Source organism: Stomoxys calcitrans, chromosome 2 (assembly GCF_963082655.1).
Source record: "Stomoxys calcitrans chromosome 2, idStoCalc2.1, whole genome shotgun sequence".
Lineage (NCBI taxonomy): Eukaryota > Metazoa > Arthropoda > Insecta > Diptera > Muscidae > Stomoxys > Stomoxys calcitrans.
In genome coordinates this window covers 71,023,682-71,039,738 of record NC_081553.1, presented here as the reverse complement: position 1 = coordinate 71,039,738, position 16,057 = coordinate 71,023,682, and the positions used below count along the sequence as shown (strand labels likewise).

The following is a 16,057-nucleotide window of genomic DNA, read 5'->3' as shown; positions in this document are numbered from 1 at the left end:
GGCACAGTTTAGCTCACTACCTTTACCGTAGAGCGGAGAGTCTCAGTGAGAGGTCGGGCGGCACCGGCTCTTGCACTGAGTGCCCATGATGCTCCATATCACCAGGCGAGTTACTGGCGCCTTTAAATAACCAATGGTCAACCTGTTCCCTTGGCCATCGGTCCTTTTGGACCGAAACGGGCTTGCTCACCTACGAGAGCTTGACGAGGATCTCTACTTCCCCATGCAATGTGGCTACAACAACAACCGGTTTACTAGATAGCTATCCAGGTGACATCACGGGAAGGTTTGTGCCCACTTTTCAGAAGATGTAAGAGCAAGCTAAGCCTAGTTTTTGCCAATGAGAACTGTTGCTTGGTTTTGTTATATGTAGCTCCCATAAAAGCCGATCTCCCGACTATACTTTTTGAGACATGAGAGGGCGCAATTCTAATCCTATTTGATTTAAATATTGTACGATGACTCTTATGACTTCCACGATCTATCTTCTGCAATCGGTCCATAGCATAACATAGCTCTCATATAAACAGAACTCTTCCAAGTAACCAACTCCAAGTAAGGACGGGCTAAAACTAGCGAAGCCGACCTTTTGATACTTTACACCACATTGGATATGCAGGTTGAGACGTCGAAACTAAAAAATTTGTCAACGCCGACTATATGAAAAATCCGCAATTACTTTTTGGGCAACCCAATATATGGGAGCTATATCTTAAACTGAAAAGATTTTTATGAAATTTACCAATGATTGGAAAAGTCATAAGACAAACCTTAATGACAAATTTTGTGAGGATCGGTTACCAAATTACTGCAATATAAGTCAGAAATCGGATGAAAATATATATGAGAACTATGTGCAAATCTTAACAGATTTTAACCAAAATCTGCACACAGCAAAATCTGCATAGATAAAATCATAGACAAGGACATTGTGCAAAATTTATAGAAAATCTGCTAAGAAATCCTCTGACAAAGGCTCTAAAAGCGAAAATCAGTTGATACATATGTATGGGGGCTGTATTTGAATATGATCCGATTTCTATGAAATTCAACAGCAATGTCGGAATAAGGACATCTTTTGGTGTCAAAAGGACTCCTTTGTGCCAAATTGCATATGAATCGGTTAACAAATGACCACGTTATAGCAAAATTAGCCCAAATCGGACGAATATATATACGAGAGCTATATCCAAATCTGAACAGATTTCGACCAAAATCTACGAGAGCTATATCCAAATCTGAACAGATTTCGACCAAAATGCGCACATTTTGTGGTAGTAGTAGAAGAAAGCGTAGTGCAAAGTTTTTAGAAGATCGTTTGATACATGCGCTTGCATAGGCTCTAGAAGTTGAAATCGAGTGATAGATATTCACCAGTAATGCCGAGACTCTAAGAGACTGCCTTGTTCGTGAGAATCGGTTCACAAACGACGAAACTATTGCTGTATAAGTCCAAATCGGACGAACATATGTAAAGGGGCTATATCCAAATCTGAATCGATTTTTTCCAATCTAAATAGGCTTTGTCTCTAAGCCAAAAAAGATGCCCGTTTCAAATTTGAAGATGATCGGATGAAAATTTCAAACTGTACTTTGTACTGTACATAAATTAAAATGGACAGACAGACGAATGGGTGGACGGACATAGCAAAATCGAATCAGAAAATGATTCTGAGTCGATCAGTATACTAAAAGGTGTTAAAAATAAATTTACAACGTTATAATACCCTGTACAACAGTAGTGGTGTAGAGTATAAAAATCCATGGGGATTTCCAATTATGACAGCCCATTGTCTTTTTTAACTTCCGCCTATAAAGATAAACCGCGCAAAGGGTATTAGGATTCAGCCCAGACGAACTAAATACTTGCGCACTTGTTAATTTTGATATTGTATTTTTTTATTAAATATTCTTGTCTTCTTTTCTTTTTAACAGGGTGGCCACATAAAAATGCATTTACATTCTGACTTACCCGTACAAGTTGATGGTGAACCTTGGGTACAATGTTCCGGCGATATAGTGGTTTTAAAATCCGCTCTAAGGGTAAGTGACTTAACAACACAATAAATGTTGTCTTCTTTCCCCCTAGTCTCCTTTTGCCTAACCCTGATTCCTCTAGAACTTGATTGAGTTTTTAAGTTTTGCACGTTTTTTTAAATGCATGTCATACCCTGTAATTTAAATTGATGATCTAATTATCATTGATTTTTCTCTTTAGAGTCTTTGGCTTTTTTTACTATAATTTGATTTATTCGATTAGTTTCCTTAGTACAATTCCTCAATAAAGTGACACAGTTAAGACTAGCAATGAGTTGATTTTTTTTTGTATTAAATTCAAACACAGCTTTTATGCATTGAGTTTGGTTTTTCTTTGTTTTTTGTCTAATTTGGTCTGATTTTTGAGTTTTCTTATTTGATTTATTTAAATTTTTTTAAATCATCACAATGAAATACATGATAAATTGAACATAAAACAACAACATCGTCATCATCAGATAAAAACTATAAAATCAAAACAAAAAAATATAACAACAACATCAAACAAAATACAATGAAAAATTTTGTGATTTTCAATACATTGATGTAATGTATGTTTTAATTGCCAAGGTGTATTTTAATGTTTTAAATTTCCCCTTCGATTATTTACCAAAAAAAAATTGTGCAAAAATTTTTGAATTAAAAAAATATAACTAGACACAATGCTGAAATAGTTGTTATAAGATTTTTTTTTTTAAGTTTTTTATATGTGTATTCAACAATTTAATTTTATATCCAATAGTTGATATTCTTTTATAACCATTTGCTAAACGAAAGACTTAAGACACATGCGCATCTTAAAGAATACATATAAGATAAATATAAGCTATAAGAAAAAGGCTTCTTAACTAATTTTGAATATTTTTCGAAGATTTTAAGTATGATATAATGCATTTGGAAAAATTTGGTATCAATTACCTAAAGTCTAATTTTCGTTTTGTAAACTACAATTCAGTTTCCTTCATATAGAAATCAACAAGTGAAATCATAATCGGGACATGGTTAGAAATTTCCTTCAAGAAGGATTTCATTAAGCAGACAAGTCCTAATGGCGTTTTATGCAGGCACCTGCCGTGTTGGCTCAACCCTGCAGGGCTCTTAACCCCGGGTGAAAACGATGCGTCTACCAACGCCCCCATACATAGTCGAAGCTAACATGAGTACCAATTCGAGTTTACGTTGTCTGGACGTGTCCTTCCCCTTGGTTAGGAGCAGAGCACTATCCAAAACTCTTTCCGCACTTCGGCACCCGGTTGAGTACATGCAACTCCACACCGAGCATCGAAATGTCCTTCGTGCGATTTTAGGTGTTAAACCACAGCCACCACGTTGCTTTCAACTGGGGCCTCACCAATAGTCAGGTTGGAAGCGAAGCTCCCGTGGTACCAAATTAAGGACTCTGGTTCGACCACATAGTCGAACTACTACCAATTGAACTTCGAGACAGTTCCGGACTGGTCACCTTATGGTATGATGCGGGCCCCATCCCGTAGCAACACGTCATTCAGAAACAGTCAGAAATTAGGTGGCATAATCCGAAATGATTCAGCACAAGTCTGAGTCAAAACAGGAGTGCCACCGAAACAATCACACACACGGTATACCGTATGTTTGTCACGAGGAATAACATCGACACGGTGTTAAAACTTTCAAAACATTAGAACTCGACCATCTTCAGCTCACCGACTCAGCTCGATGCAGCCTACTAATTAATCATCCATACATCGTCATTTCGCTTCACCCGTCCATCACCACATACATTCCCTCACGACCAAATCAGAAACTTCATGGTCCAACCATCTTCAGCTCACCGACTCAGCTCGATGCAGCCTACCTCTTCGCAAGTTGGTATAAGTGTATCGATCGAATTAGATTTATTTCCTAGTTCGATCTAGCCATGTCCGTCTGGCCCCGAATCCGCCTGTCTATCTGTCCGTATTATGTAATCAAGGTAGCGACAAATTCTATTAATGTTGGTGAAAATCGGTAAAGATTTAGATATAGCTCCCATATATATATATCGTCCGATTTTCACTTAAAAAGTTTTAATTGTCCCAATTTGTAAACGATTGTTTCATTGTCAAACATCATCAGTTTGGTTTACAATTTTACCGTGAATCGTCTTACAAACGAACAACGCTTGCAAATTATTGAATTTTATTATCAAAATGCGTGCTCTGTTAAAAAAGTTCATCGTGCGGTGCTTCCATTTTAAACGAAGCTCATTTTGGGCTCAATGGTAGAATTGTCGATTTTGGAGTGAAGTTTAGCCAGAAGCATTGCAAGAGCTACCAATGCATCCAGAAAAAGTCACAGTTTGGGCTTCTGGCATCATTGGACCGTACGTCTTCAAAGATGATGCGAATCTTAACGCAACTGTGAATGATGAGCGCTACCGTGAGATGATATCCAACTTTTTTTGCCCAAAATGCAAGAGCTTGACTTGCATGTCATGTGGTTTCAACAGGATGGTGCCGCATGCCACACAGCACACGTGGACTTATTGAGAGGCGAGTTCGGTGAACATTTTATTTCACTACATTTCAATTGGCCGCCTATATCGTGCGATTTAACGCCCCTTTAAGCTCACAGCCCCCTCTTTGTGACCATCTATCATTCATTGTCCTTGGAGCTTCGTTCTGAAAACTTAGAGGCATACCCACAGATTCCAGTATCCCTAGAATGTGTAGGGTAGTTCCAAGTCTCGTAAGCTCTTCCACTTTACAATTCCCTGGAATATCTCTGTGGCCCGGCACCCAGTGAATTTTGAACTGCTCAGCCATCTCGTTCAGTGATTTACGACAGTCGAGGGCGGTTTTTGTGTTGTGTCAGAAATACATTCTCTAGGGATTTAATGGCTGCCTGGCTGGCTGAGAAGATATTTATGCCAATCGTCGTAATGAGATTATATCTATCAATGCATCACACGCGGTCTAAACCCCCAACGTTTGCCAATGGCCCTCTTGCATATGTATAGGGCAAGAGTTGCCTTTCTTGCCCTTTCCAAAGTGTTGGATTTGAAGTTAAATTTCCTGCCTAGTCGTAAGACCTAACATAAGTCAAATTTCAGCGAAATCCGATTATAAATGCGCCTTTTAAGGAGCCAAGGCTTTAAATCGAGAGATCGCTCTTTATAGCAGCTATATCCAAATCTGGACCAATCGGGGCCAAATTGAAAAAAAGATGTCGAAGAGCTTAATATAACTTATTGTCCCAAATTTCAGCGATATAGGACAATAAATGCGACATTCATGGGCCCAATACCTTAAATTGGCAGACCGGTATATAGCGCAGCTATATCCAAATCTGGGCCGATCTGAACCAAATTGAAAAAAATGTCGAAGGGTCTAACACAACTCACTGTCCTAAATTTCGCAAAATCCGATAGTAAATGCGTCTTTTGTGGGCCGAAGACCTTAAATCGAGAGATCGGTCTATATGGCAGCTACATCCAAATCTGGGCCGATCTTGGCCAAACTGAAGAAGGATATCGAGGGGCCTAACACAACTCACTGTCCCAAATTTCGATAAAATCTAACAATAAATGCGCCTTTTATGGCCTCAAGACCTTAAAACGAGAAATCGGTCTATATGGCAGCTATACCAGGTTATAGGCCGATTTGGACAGCACTTTGCACAGTTGTTGGAAGTCATAACAGAACACTATGTGCAAAGTTTCAGCCAAATCGGACAAAAATTGCGGCTTGTGAGAACTTAAGAAGTCAAATCGGAGGATCGGTTTATGGGAGCTATATCAGGTTTTAAACCGATTTGAACCGTACTTGGGACAGTTGTTGGAAATCGTAACAGAATACTATGTGCAAATTTTTAGCTTAATCGGACAAAAGTTGTCGGGAGATCGTTTTATATGGGAGCTATATCTAAATCTGAACCAATATAGCCCATCTACAATCCCCAACGACCTACATCAATAAGAAGTATCTATGCAAAATTTCAAGCGGCTTACTTTACGCTTTCGACCACTATCGTGAGTTCAACAGACGGACGGTCGGATGGACGGACAGACATGACTAGATCGACTTTGAATGTTGAGACGATCAAGAATATATACACCTAATACGGTTTTTGGTCTATATGTTAAGGTGTTACAAATATAATAACTAGATTAGTATACCCCCGACCCTATGGTGGTGGATATAATAAAAACAATTTAAATTATAATAAAATCCGATAAAGTCAACTTAACTACGGAAATTCTTAAACAAACATGCGCGTTTTTAAAACTTAACTATCACAATTGTGTCTAGTTATATAATTTTTTGGTAAATCCCCCTTAAACACCTCCCCTTTAGAATTTTTGTAAATGTTAAAAAAAGTCAAAATATTATGTTAGATTTTTTGTTTTGAAAATTTGTTTAAGAACTGCAGAAATATTTAAGCGTTATGTTTTTTTTTGGACATGCCCTTTCAATAGAATGTTTCTTATAGAAAAGAGCACAACTTTTAAATTTTTCCTATAAGAATAAACTCTCAACTTTCTGTTAGAAATGAAAAAGAAAAGCAAAAAAAAAAAACAATCGAGTTGAAATTCAAACTTGCTATGCCAAAAACCAGAATACCTTTAAAATTATGAAAGCCAAACTCTGTAGGATTTTTTTTTTTTGGTTAATTCATCACTTGATTGATTCTTCATGTATAAATTTAGGCTCTCATGTTGCGAAAAGTTAAAAGTAAACGGCGTCTCACAGAGCCCCATATTTCACCGGCTGTACTGAGTCTGTCTTCGACAGCAGCAGCTACATCCTCATCATCGACGGCCCTGCAAATAGTGGCCCAAGTCCAACAACAGCAACAATTTTCGGAAATGACCAATTCATCGTCGGCCAGCCAGACAATGGTTGCCGCCATGACCAATGAAAAGGAGAAAGACAAGGAAAGGGAGCAACAGCAGCAGCAGCAGCAGTCACAGCAACATTACCATCACCAGCAGCAGCAGCAACAACAGCAGCAGACCTCTAATGTCAATACATAGAGATCTCGTCCGTCCGGTCCAAGTTTTCTTTTCTCGTGTTTTTTATAATTATTACATACACTAAACAAAAACAACAATCACCAAACAAAAAACACCCACAAACATCAAAAGAAAATTAGTTTTCACTTGAAGAAGAAGAAGAATAAGAAATGTTTTTGATCCTTAGAAGCAGGTTCAAATTCAAAAATCTCAACTTGAGCAAACAGCAAATAGAAAATTTAATATGAAGTAGTTTAGCAAGAAGTTCATAACAAAAACAAAAACTAACAACAACAAAATCTTAACAAAGACACCAACAACACCAATTAAGTCTTATTTCCCCATAATGAAAGAATATAAGTAATAATCTTCCTCAAATAAAATAGAAAAAATTACACAAAAAATATTCAATTAAAGAAAAATGTAGTAAAAAATACCTGATTTTTCTCGTGGTATTTATGTCAAAATTAGACAAAACCAAAAGCATTTATTAAAGTTTTCAATTAAAAGTGTAGAAAGGAAAGTTTCTAAACACTTTATTAAACAAACCCCGTTTCCTTTGTCTTCTTACTGATTTTTCACTGTAATCCCATTTCTGCGAAAAGATTTTTCTACATAAAAAAAGTCTGTAAGGACGTCGAAGTCGTTGAGATGTACTTGTAAAAAGAATAATTTCCCATAACCATTCAAATCATTTTCACAAATACACTGAGAGAATAACATGTTTTTTATAAACATGGATTCCAAAACCTAAAGAAAAATATTGCTATAAGAAAACCCCCAAAAATTCCCAACATTCACTCCACAAAATTTTATTTTGTATTTATATTTGTTTTCAAAAATGATTTTGTATATATTTTGCAATTATTTTTTGTAATTTTTTTTTTCTTATTAAAACTTATTTTTATTAAATTTTTATACTTAATTTCATCTACAGCATTAACTGTTTTGTAATTTGTGTTTTGTTTTTTCAAAAACTTTTTATATGGTCACCTTGCATAGTTTTGTTGCAATAGAACAACATTCGTAGTATCAGCTGAAATTCAAAAGTAATTTCTAGTTCAGCAATACCAAAAAAAAACTCTTTTTAAATGTTATTTTACAGACAGTTAGTTAGAATTGTTTGTATTTGAATTTCACTAAAATATATTCTACATACATAAAACGTTTAAAACTATCATAAAAAATGTAAGGATTTTTAATATAGCCTTGGCAAATGGCTTTGAAGAAATTTACTTAAGTATAAGCTTTTATATCCTGATTATAGCAACATGTGATAGAAACTTCGTTGAGACTTAATTTAGAGCAATCATATTTATTCCGACCGACTTGTTGTTAAACTATGACGTTCGTTTATTGGCAAACTCGAAATGATTTTGTGCCACATATTTTGAAAATATAGGTATTTCAACCAGGGATGTGGAGTCGACCGGAGTCGAGTTTTTGAGGCGACCACAGCAATATGAGGCTCAAATGAAAAGTCTTTGGGAGTAAAACACGAATCAGATATCAATATTTGGGAAAAAGTGTCTATGTGGCCACCCCATCCCCATAAATCTACGTATTAGCCGATCATTGCCACAATGGGGCTCAAGTAAGAGGTATTTTAGAGTAGATCATGAATATGAGATATATTTTTTCAGGGTCAAGTCACTGAGTGGCCACTCCATCCCCCAAAACACCAACCAAACCAGATATGTTTACCGACTATTGAAATATGGGGTTGAAATGAAAGATATTTGGGAGTAGACCACGAATGTGATATCAACATTCGGGACCAAATATTTAAGGGACCAACATTCCACCTTTATAACAAACCCCAAATAGGACTTATTTGCTCATCACGACAATATGAGTCTTAAAGAGAGCGGAGCTCGATAGGGCCCATACCCCAAACCAGCCATATTTGCTGACTTTTGTAATAAGGGGTTTAAATGAAAGGCATTTGTGCTTAACAAACATATTTGATATACAATTTTGAGGCCAATGGCCAATGAGAGTAGAGCAAAATGCTGATATATTTTCAGGGCGAAGTGTTAGGGCGACCACCACACCCTCTAAAACACCTCTAAATCGGATATATTTACCGACCATGTCAATGGGGGGCGCATCGAAGCGGGCCCGGTTCAGTTAGTTTTCTATAAAATTTAAATTTCAACTAAATTCCCTCATTCAGGACAATTTAACCATCAATTTTTCTTACTGAAAATTTCAACCTGGCAACACTATTCTCTACAAAGATTACCAGTGTTAGTGCTAGTTGATGCTTTTTCAGATAAATTGTCATTGTTTACAAAATATCGAACCTAAAGAGGAGTATCCCGTTATTTCACTACTGCTACTGAGGGCTACTACTTTGTTTGCCGAAAACTTCCGTTTCCTCAAAGTTGAGTTGAACACGCTTGCCCCTATTCCGAACCGCTCTCCGACTCTTCCTAAATACTCCGACCCTGGTTCGGAGTAGAGGGAAGACTCCGCAACCCCGATAAGAAAAAAATCGAAATCTATAAATGTGTGTTATCGGAAATGTTATTGACAACAAATGGACTATTTCGATAATTTTGCTGTTTTTTATTTCAGTTCTATCTAGAGGAATTCAAATGTTTTGAACAGATTTCCAATGCAAAGTTGTAAAGGATAATTATCGATATCATCGATCGATAACAGATAATATTAAGCGATCAATTAAGTAATTATTTGAGTCGTATAGTAGTAAAATTAAACACAGCATTTGTCTTTTGAACAATCTCAGAACTTTAAAGATTACATATTTTTATTGAAATTAAAAAAAAAATCAATTGAAACAAGTTATCGATTGCAATAACTAAATGATATCGTAGAAATTGTCTATAGAAATTTCATTTTTTATTGTTTTGTTAATATTTTTTTGAAAATGTCTGTTTACGCTTTCTTTCTTTGGTCTTTAAATCTTATTGAGATTCTTTTGCAGGATATTGTCCGACTTTAGACCATTGTTTAATACGTTCTATTCAAAGAATAGTATAGCAAAAAACATTTAAAAATCAGCAAAAATTGTGTTGTTACTAGAAGCATTTGACTGGTTTCCTGTATCGCGATTTCATTTTCGACCAAGAAAAATCATCAGCAGGAGATGTCAAATGGATCATGGTGCTTTACAACCATTCCAACTAGAGTAAGTTGTAAAGCATATTGAACAGCGCTCTTTAAGTCGACTTGTTTCATAAGCGCAATAGAAAACAAATCAAATCTTACTTCCCTTAATCAAATCCAACTTATCCAACGATATTAAACTCTTTTGTTCTTCGCACGGCGATCGCCCAACGGTTGATTCTGCCAGTGCTGTTTTTGTGTATAGGCAGTGACCTACACCACATGCGACGTGCTTTAGACCATTGTTTAATGCGTTCTATTCAAAGAATTGTACAAATACAAACATCTTTTGAAAATGTTCAATTAGCCATTGAATTCATCGTGTTTCGATAATTTGTCGATAATTTGTTCGATATCGATGAATTTTTTCTATCAATGTTTTAAAACTTTCTGTTTAAATTAACAGCAACTTTGCCGATATAAACTGATTTGTCCAAGATAATAATTATAGCGATCGATTTCTAGAACAGAGTGTTATCGATAAAACTTTTAGTCAATATAAGAGTGCTTAAATGTTTGATTATAAAACTGAAAATTTCCAAACGACCTTTGAATTTTTTATACCGTTAAATATTACCATATATTTTTCGATATCGATTACTGTGAGATGTTTATGAACATTCTACCGATTACGTATTTTTAACCAATGTTTAGCTAGCTTTTCGATTTTAATACATTTTCTAATAACATAATAATAATGATGGAGATTAATTTTTGTAACTGCTACACATTCATAATTGTCGCAAGATTATCGATAAGAACATATGTATAAGGCTTATAATATTTTTACTTTCTTAATTTGACCAATTTTAATATTTACAAAAGATGACTTAATCGGGTTATATTGGTCAGAATTTTGTTTTTTAATGAAAAAAAAAAAAAAAATAAATAAATATTTCATTTTTGCTCGACGTTTCTTTGGCTTTTGCCCAACATCATCAAGAGCCTCTTTATTAGAATTTTTTTACGTTTCTTGCATTATTATTTATTCCTTATTAATCCAAGGAGAGGTGACACACCATCTACTAAATTATAACAAGATAATATTATTGTCAAAATTGTTATCGATTTTGTCATCAACTAATTAATACAGTTATGAATGTTTTTATCAATTCAACGATTTTGTTATCGACTTGTAGATATCGCAGGAAAAACCATGAAAAGAGAAAATTTGCAACATCCGCTTTTTATAGACACTATCGGCCTTATTCACAAAAAATTTAAATAGGCCAATATTATCGGTATTGTTATCGGTTTATGAATTATTAGGAATTTTTTCAAAATTTGTCTTCAATTAATCGATACTGTTACGGTTGTTTTATTGACTATTATTGACTTATCGATATTAAAATTGATTTATCAATATTATTACCGGTTTATCGATATATTCACGATTATTGTCATCGATATTGTTATCTATTGGACTAAATTGTTATAGATTTGTCAATATTGCTATCGATTTGTCGATATTGTTATAGAATTGTCGCCATTATTATATGCTTATTGGTATTGTAATCGATTTGTCGGCTTTGTTATGGTCTTATTAGTATTGTTATCGATTTATCGACTAACATAGTTGCATAGGATTTTTGTATTAAAAAAAGAAAGTAATATGAATTTTTTTCCCTTCTAAGAGCAGTCAATTTATTTTCGATTAATGAAAAAACTATTTAAGGTATTTAAAATAAACATAAAAAAGAGTAGAGTATTTTCTAAATATTCACTAAAATTATAGAAATGAGAAAGTCTAGTTCATGTAAAGATATTTGCAGACAATATTTAGGATGTGGTTTTTATTTATTATTTTTGTTTAAATTTATTGTAAAAATATTTATCGATTTTTAAACTTTTTTCTTAAATTTATTCTCGAATTCTATTTTGATTGTCTGTCCTACCAAACTTTGCTGAGTCTCTATTTTCAATAAACTTTCTCAATGTGAAATTCAATGTGATTTCTTCCAAAAATAATTTTTTATATTCTAACTAATGGCATATCGTATTTACCGAAGTATGCATTTTTCAGTAATCAAACTGTTGGCGACCAGAGTTATTGACCATATGGTTCAGTAGTTCTTTTAAAGAGCACAAAATATTATTCATCGGATTTACTAGCGTGTTGTACCCAAACGGCGCCATATAGAAAGCTATTAATCTACTGTACATACTTAATCTGTGAGGTTTAAGTTGATCAAAAATAAGCAGATAAGGTCTAGGGATACTTAAGTTTTGAAAAAAATAATCCGATGATTTGCGTACTTTTCAAACTTGAAGCAGAGTTAACATAGCACATCATGATCGTTACTCATCGTTTGTACATGTTGATTACAGCTTTTGCCTAAAACGGTACATCGATTTTTGTCACAGAATGTGTTTTTCAATATCTGCCAATTAATGATTACACATTTCTTTGTAAACGGTAATCGATAGACGTCATTCATCGAAAAAATCATAAGATTTTAATTTTTCTGCCACGACTGATGGTTATTTGTACATGTGACGAATACACCTTTGTTTTCACCAATCCTATTACAATGACACTACATCAGATGTGCCATGTAAACTCAGCATGAGATATAAAACCATACTTTGAACTTCAAATTGCGGTATTAAAGGTATCGCTACTTTGCGATAACACTCCCAACAACAAGTACTTTACACTGTATTACCAAAATAACACAGAGCAACAGTTACACACAGGGTATTGTCTGTAGCAGGTTAGCTGAACTCCATTCTGAAAATGTTCTCACATTTTCACAAATGCTTCAAATATTATTGTGAATGTGTATTGTGTGGGCTATGGAATTTTTCCGAAGGTGGCAACCCAGTAAACTCAGCTGACAAGTAGAGTGCGGCGAAGAGTTAAGCATACTTTATATGGCACATCATTATCGTACACATCATGTGTACGTGTTGATTACAGCTTTTGCCTAAAACGGTACATCGTTTTTTCTTATCTTTGATTTTATTTAATTTTTCATGCTTTACTTCTCCTTTTATAACTTCATTTGGCACAGAACCTGTTTTTCTATATCTGTCAATTCATGATTACACATTTCTTTGCAAATGGTAATTGATAGACGTCATTCATCAAAAAAACGAGTGATTTTGATTTTTCAGCCATGACTGAAGGTTATGTGTACATGTGATGCATGCACCTTTCTTTTCACCAATACTATTACAATGACCATACATCAGATGTGCCATGTAAACTCTGCATTAGAGTCGAAAAGTGGCAAGCGAAGTGAACCTATTATATTTCTTTTTTATAATACAATTATACGACATTGTGAATTAAAAAAAAAAATAAAATAGGTGGAATAGAACGACTTTCGGTCTTTTAATACAAATTAAAAGCCAAAGCCACTTTTGTCTTTCAATTGTCAACTAAGATGGCAAACAAAAAATTTTTAATAAAATTAGAAAGAGTTTTTGAATCGTAGTACTAAAAATTATGCACAAGGAATTTTTAGCAACAATTTTGAAGAATTTAACATTTAAGGCCAACTAACCGCATTAGTTTTTAGCTAAACAATATATTTAGATGAACTAACAATTTAAACTAGCTTTTGGCTTTAATTTTTATGCTTTAAAATTTTCCCTATAATGTTTTTTTATTTTTTTTTTGTTATTTGCTTTATTCGAAAATTTCAAATATTCATAAAAATTTTTGCTTAAATTTTAATCTAAAAAAGATAATTTTTCCTCTACCCGTGTTCCTTCTAATAATTTTGTTTAAATATTGAAAACAATTTCTTGCACCTCTCAATATTATTTCAAACTAATTTTGTCCTTATTCATAAAATATTGATTTTATTACCAAAAAAAAAAAAAAAAACAAAACGAACAAGAAATAAAAGCAAATATCTTTTTCTCTTTTTTTCAATCAAACTATATTTTATACAAAAAATACAAACACAAATAATCATCATGGATCAAAAAATCCTTATATTATGACCAAAAAAAATCAAATACACTACACCCAATTAAATATATACAAAATTCACCCACCACACTGTACAAAATTTTTTTGAAACAATAAATTATAAAAAAAAATTGTGCCGGACGGTTCAAATATTGAAATCGGACAAACAAAAACTCTATTGGATATAAAACCTGAAACAACCTGAACCCTACCTTGCCCTTTAACTTCAATGAATTCCCCTAACCCAAAAGGCGACTATGCTGAAAAAGGTGAAAAATAAAATGAAACGCCGCAATACGGAGCCTACAATGGCCTTGACGGGCCAACAGATGTCCTTGGCCTTACCACCCACAACAGCAGAGGGGGATTCCGAAACAGAGATTGCCAGCAATAACACCGATTTCTGAATATGGTACAGCGAGCGTTTGATTTAAAATGTTAATAAATTTCAAAAAACACCCAAAACCACCACCAACAACAACCACACCACCACCAATCTCCTGCCTCACCTCCCTTCCCAAAAAGTAATGTCAAAGAGAAGTCAACCAACGCTTAGCCACAACAAGAAAAGCATCACCATTATCAGCGACAAATAGAGCAACTGAACAGAGTTGTTGTTATTTTCATTAAACCACCACAAACAACAATAACAACCAGAATTTTCTAAACTTGATTTTCTAAAGTTTATAATAATCATTGACATGTTTATTTTTTTTGAAAAATCTAAACATTTTTAAAAAATATTTTTTTTTTAACTCTTCTGTTTTTTTATTCAAATATTAGTTTCCTCCACCTTTTTTGATTTTTCAAACAAAATTTATTAACACTTTTAAATACAAATAGCTCTAAACAACAACAACAGCCACAACTGAATAGCAACAAAAAAGATTCAACATACAGTTAAATGCCCAAAAATTGGAAATTTCTTTTGTTTTTAAACAATTGGGCTTCTAAAAGTGCAACTGATACAGAGTTAAAATAAAAACAAAAAAATCTAAGAAACAAAAGAGAAAACGTCACACAGAAAGTACAGAAACTATAAGTTATTTTTTAAATTAAATTATAAGTAAATGTAAATTTAGATTTTAGATTTATGATGATTATGATATATGCCTACATATGTGAAGGCGGCACGATGCACCATGACGACCAGACCCAAGCAAGCATCTGACCATAGAAAAGCTATAACAAGGAAGAGTAACTTACATATATGATATTTTTTTCAAGTTATAAAAGAATTTTTTTTAAAAACTTATGCTTGCAAAATTTTTTAAATTTCAATTTTTATATTTATGAATAAAATTTCAAATGATTTTTTCAGAATTTTTTTTTTTCAGTGTATAGAAAATATGTTTGGAAACCCTTGAAATGATAATGGGTTTTGATATTATAAAGAATAATTTTTTATATGAAAAAAATTTTTGGAAAACTAATTCAATCATTTTTTTCAGTGTAGTTAAACTTTTTTTAATATATTCGTAGGTAGGTACGTTCAGATTTATCAAATATTCGATCCATCTTGTTTTGTTACTTTTGCCCGAAATATGTGTTAAACAAATGTCTCTAATTTGAATATAAAATCAAGAATGTAGGAATTTTACATATTTTGGTCAAAATTTGTTAAATAAATTGGTTCAAATATTTGATTTATCTGAACGTACCTTTAAAGTGGATAACGGCTTTTGATTTTCCAAAAAGAAATCTGTATACATCATTATTATTTGTGAAAAAAAAATATTTTTCAGTGTGCATTCTGTTACTTCAGAAATATTTTGAAAATCGATTTTATATATTTTTTTGTAACGGGTATTGATTTTCTAAAAAATCCTGATATACCATCAATATTTGAAAAAAAAAATTGTACATTTTTTCAGTGTAGAAATATATATTTTTTTCAAATAATGTTTTCAATATTTTTAGAGTGTATAATAAATTCTATGGAAACCCGTTAAGAATGATAATGGGTTTTGTTTTGATTGCGAAAATTTGCTATA

General features: G+C 33.4%; 1 protein-coding gene across 9 annotated transcripts in view; it reads left to right on the top strand.

Annotated features, from left to right (window-relative positions):
• The window catches only part of LOC106086741 (diacylglycerol kinase theta), a 121,468-nt gene extending 106,091 nt beyond the window's left edge, over window positions 1-15,377 (top strand). For 7 of the 9 annotated variants that reach the window (XM_059364062.1, XM_059364061.1, XM_059364054.1 and 4 more), the window contains 2 exons: window positions 1,936-2,043; window positions 6,704-8,845. In XM_059364062.1, coding sequence (XP_059220045.1) covers window positions 1,936-2,043; window positions 6,704-7,030 — 435 coding nt within the window. In that variant the 3' untranslated portion in view covers window positions 7,031-8,845. Of the gene's footprint in view, window positions 1-1,935; window positions 2,044-6,703; window positions 8,846-14,314 lie in introns of those variants that run through there. The other 2 variants (XM_059364060.1, XM_059364058.1) reach the window with 1 other exon arrangement.
• The last annotated feature ends 680 nt before the right edge of the window (window positions 15,378-16,057 follow it).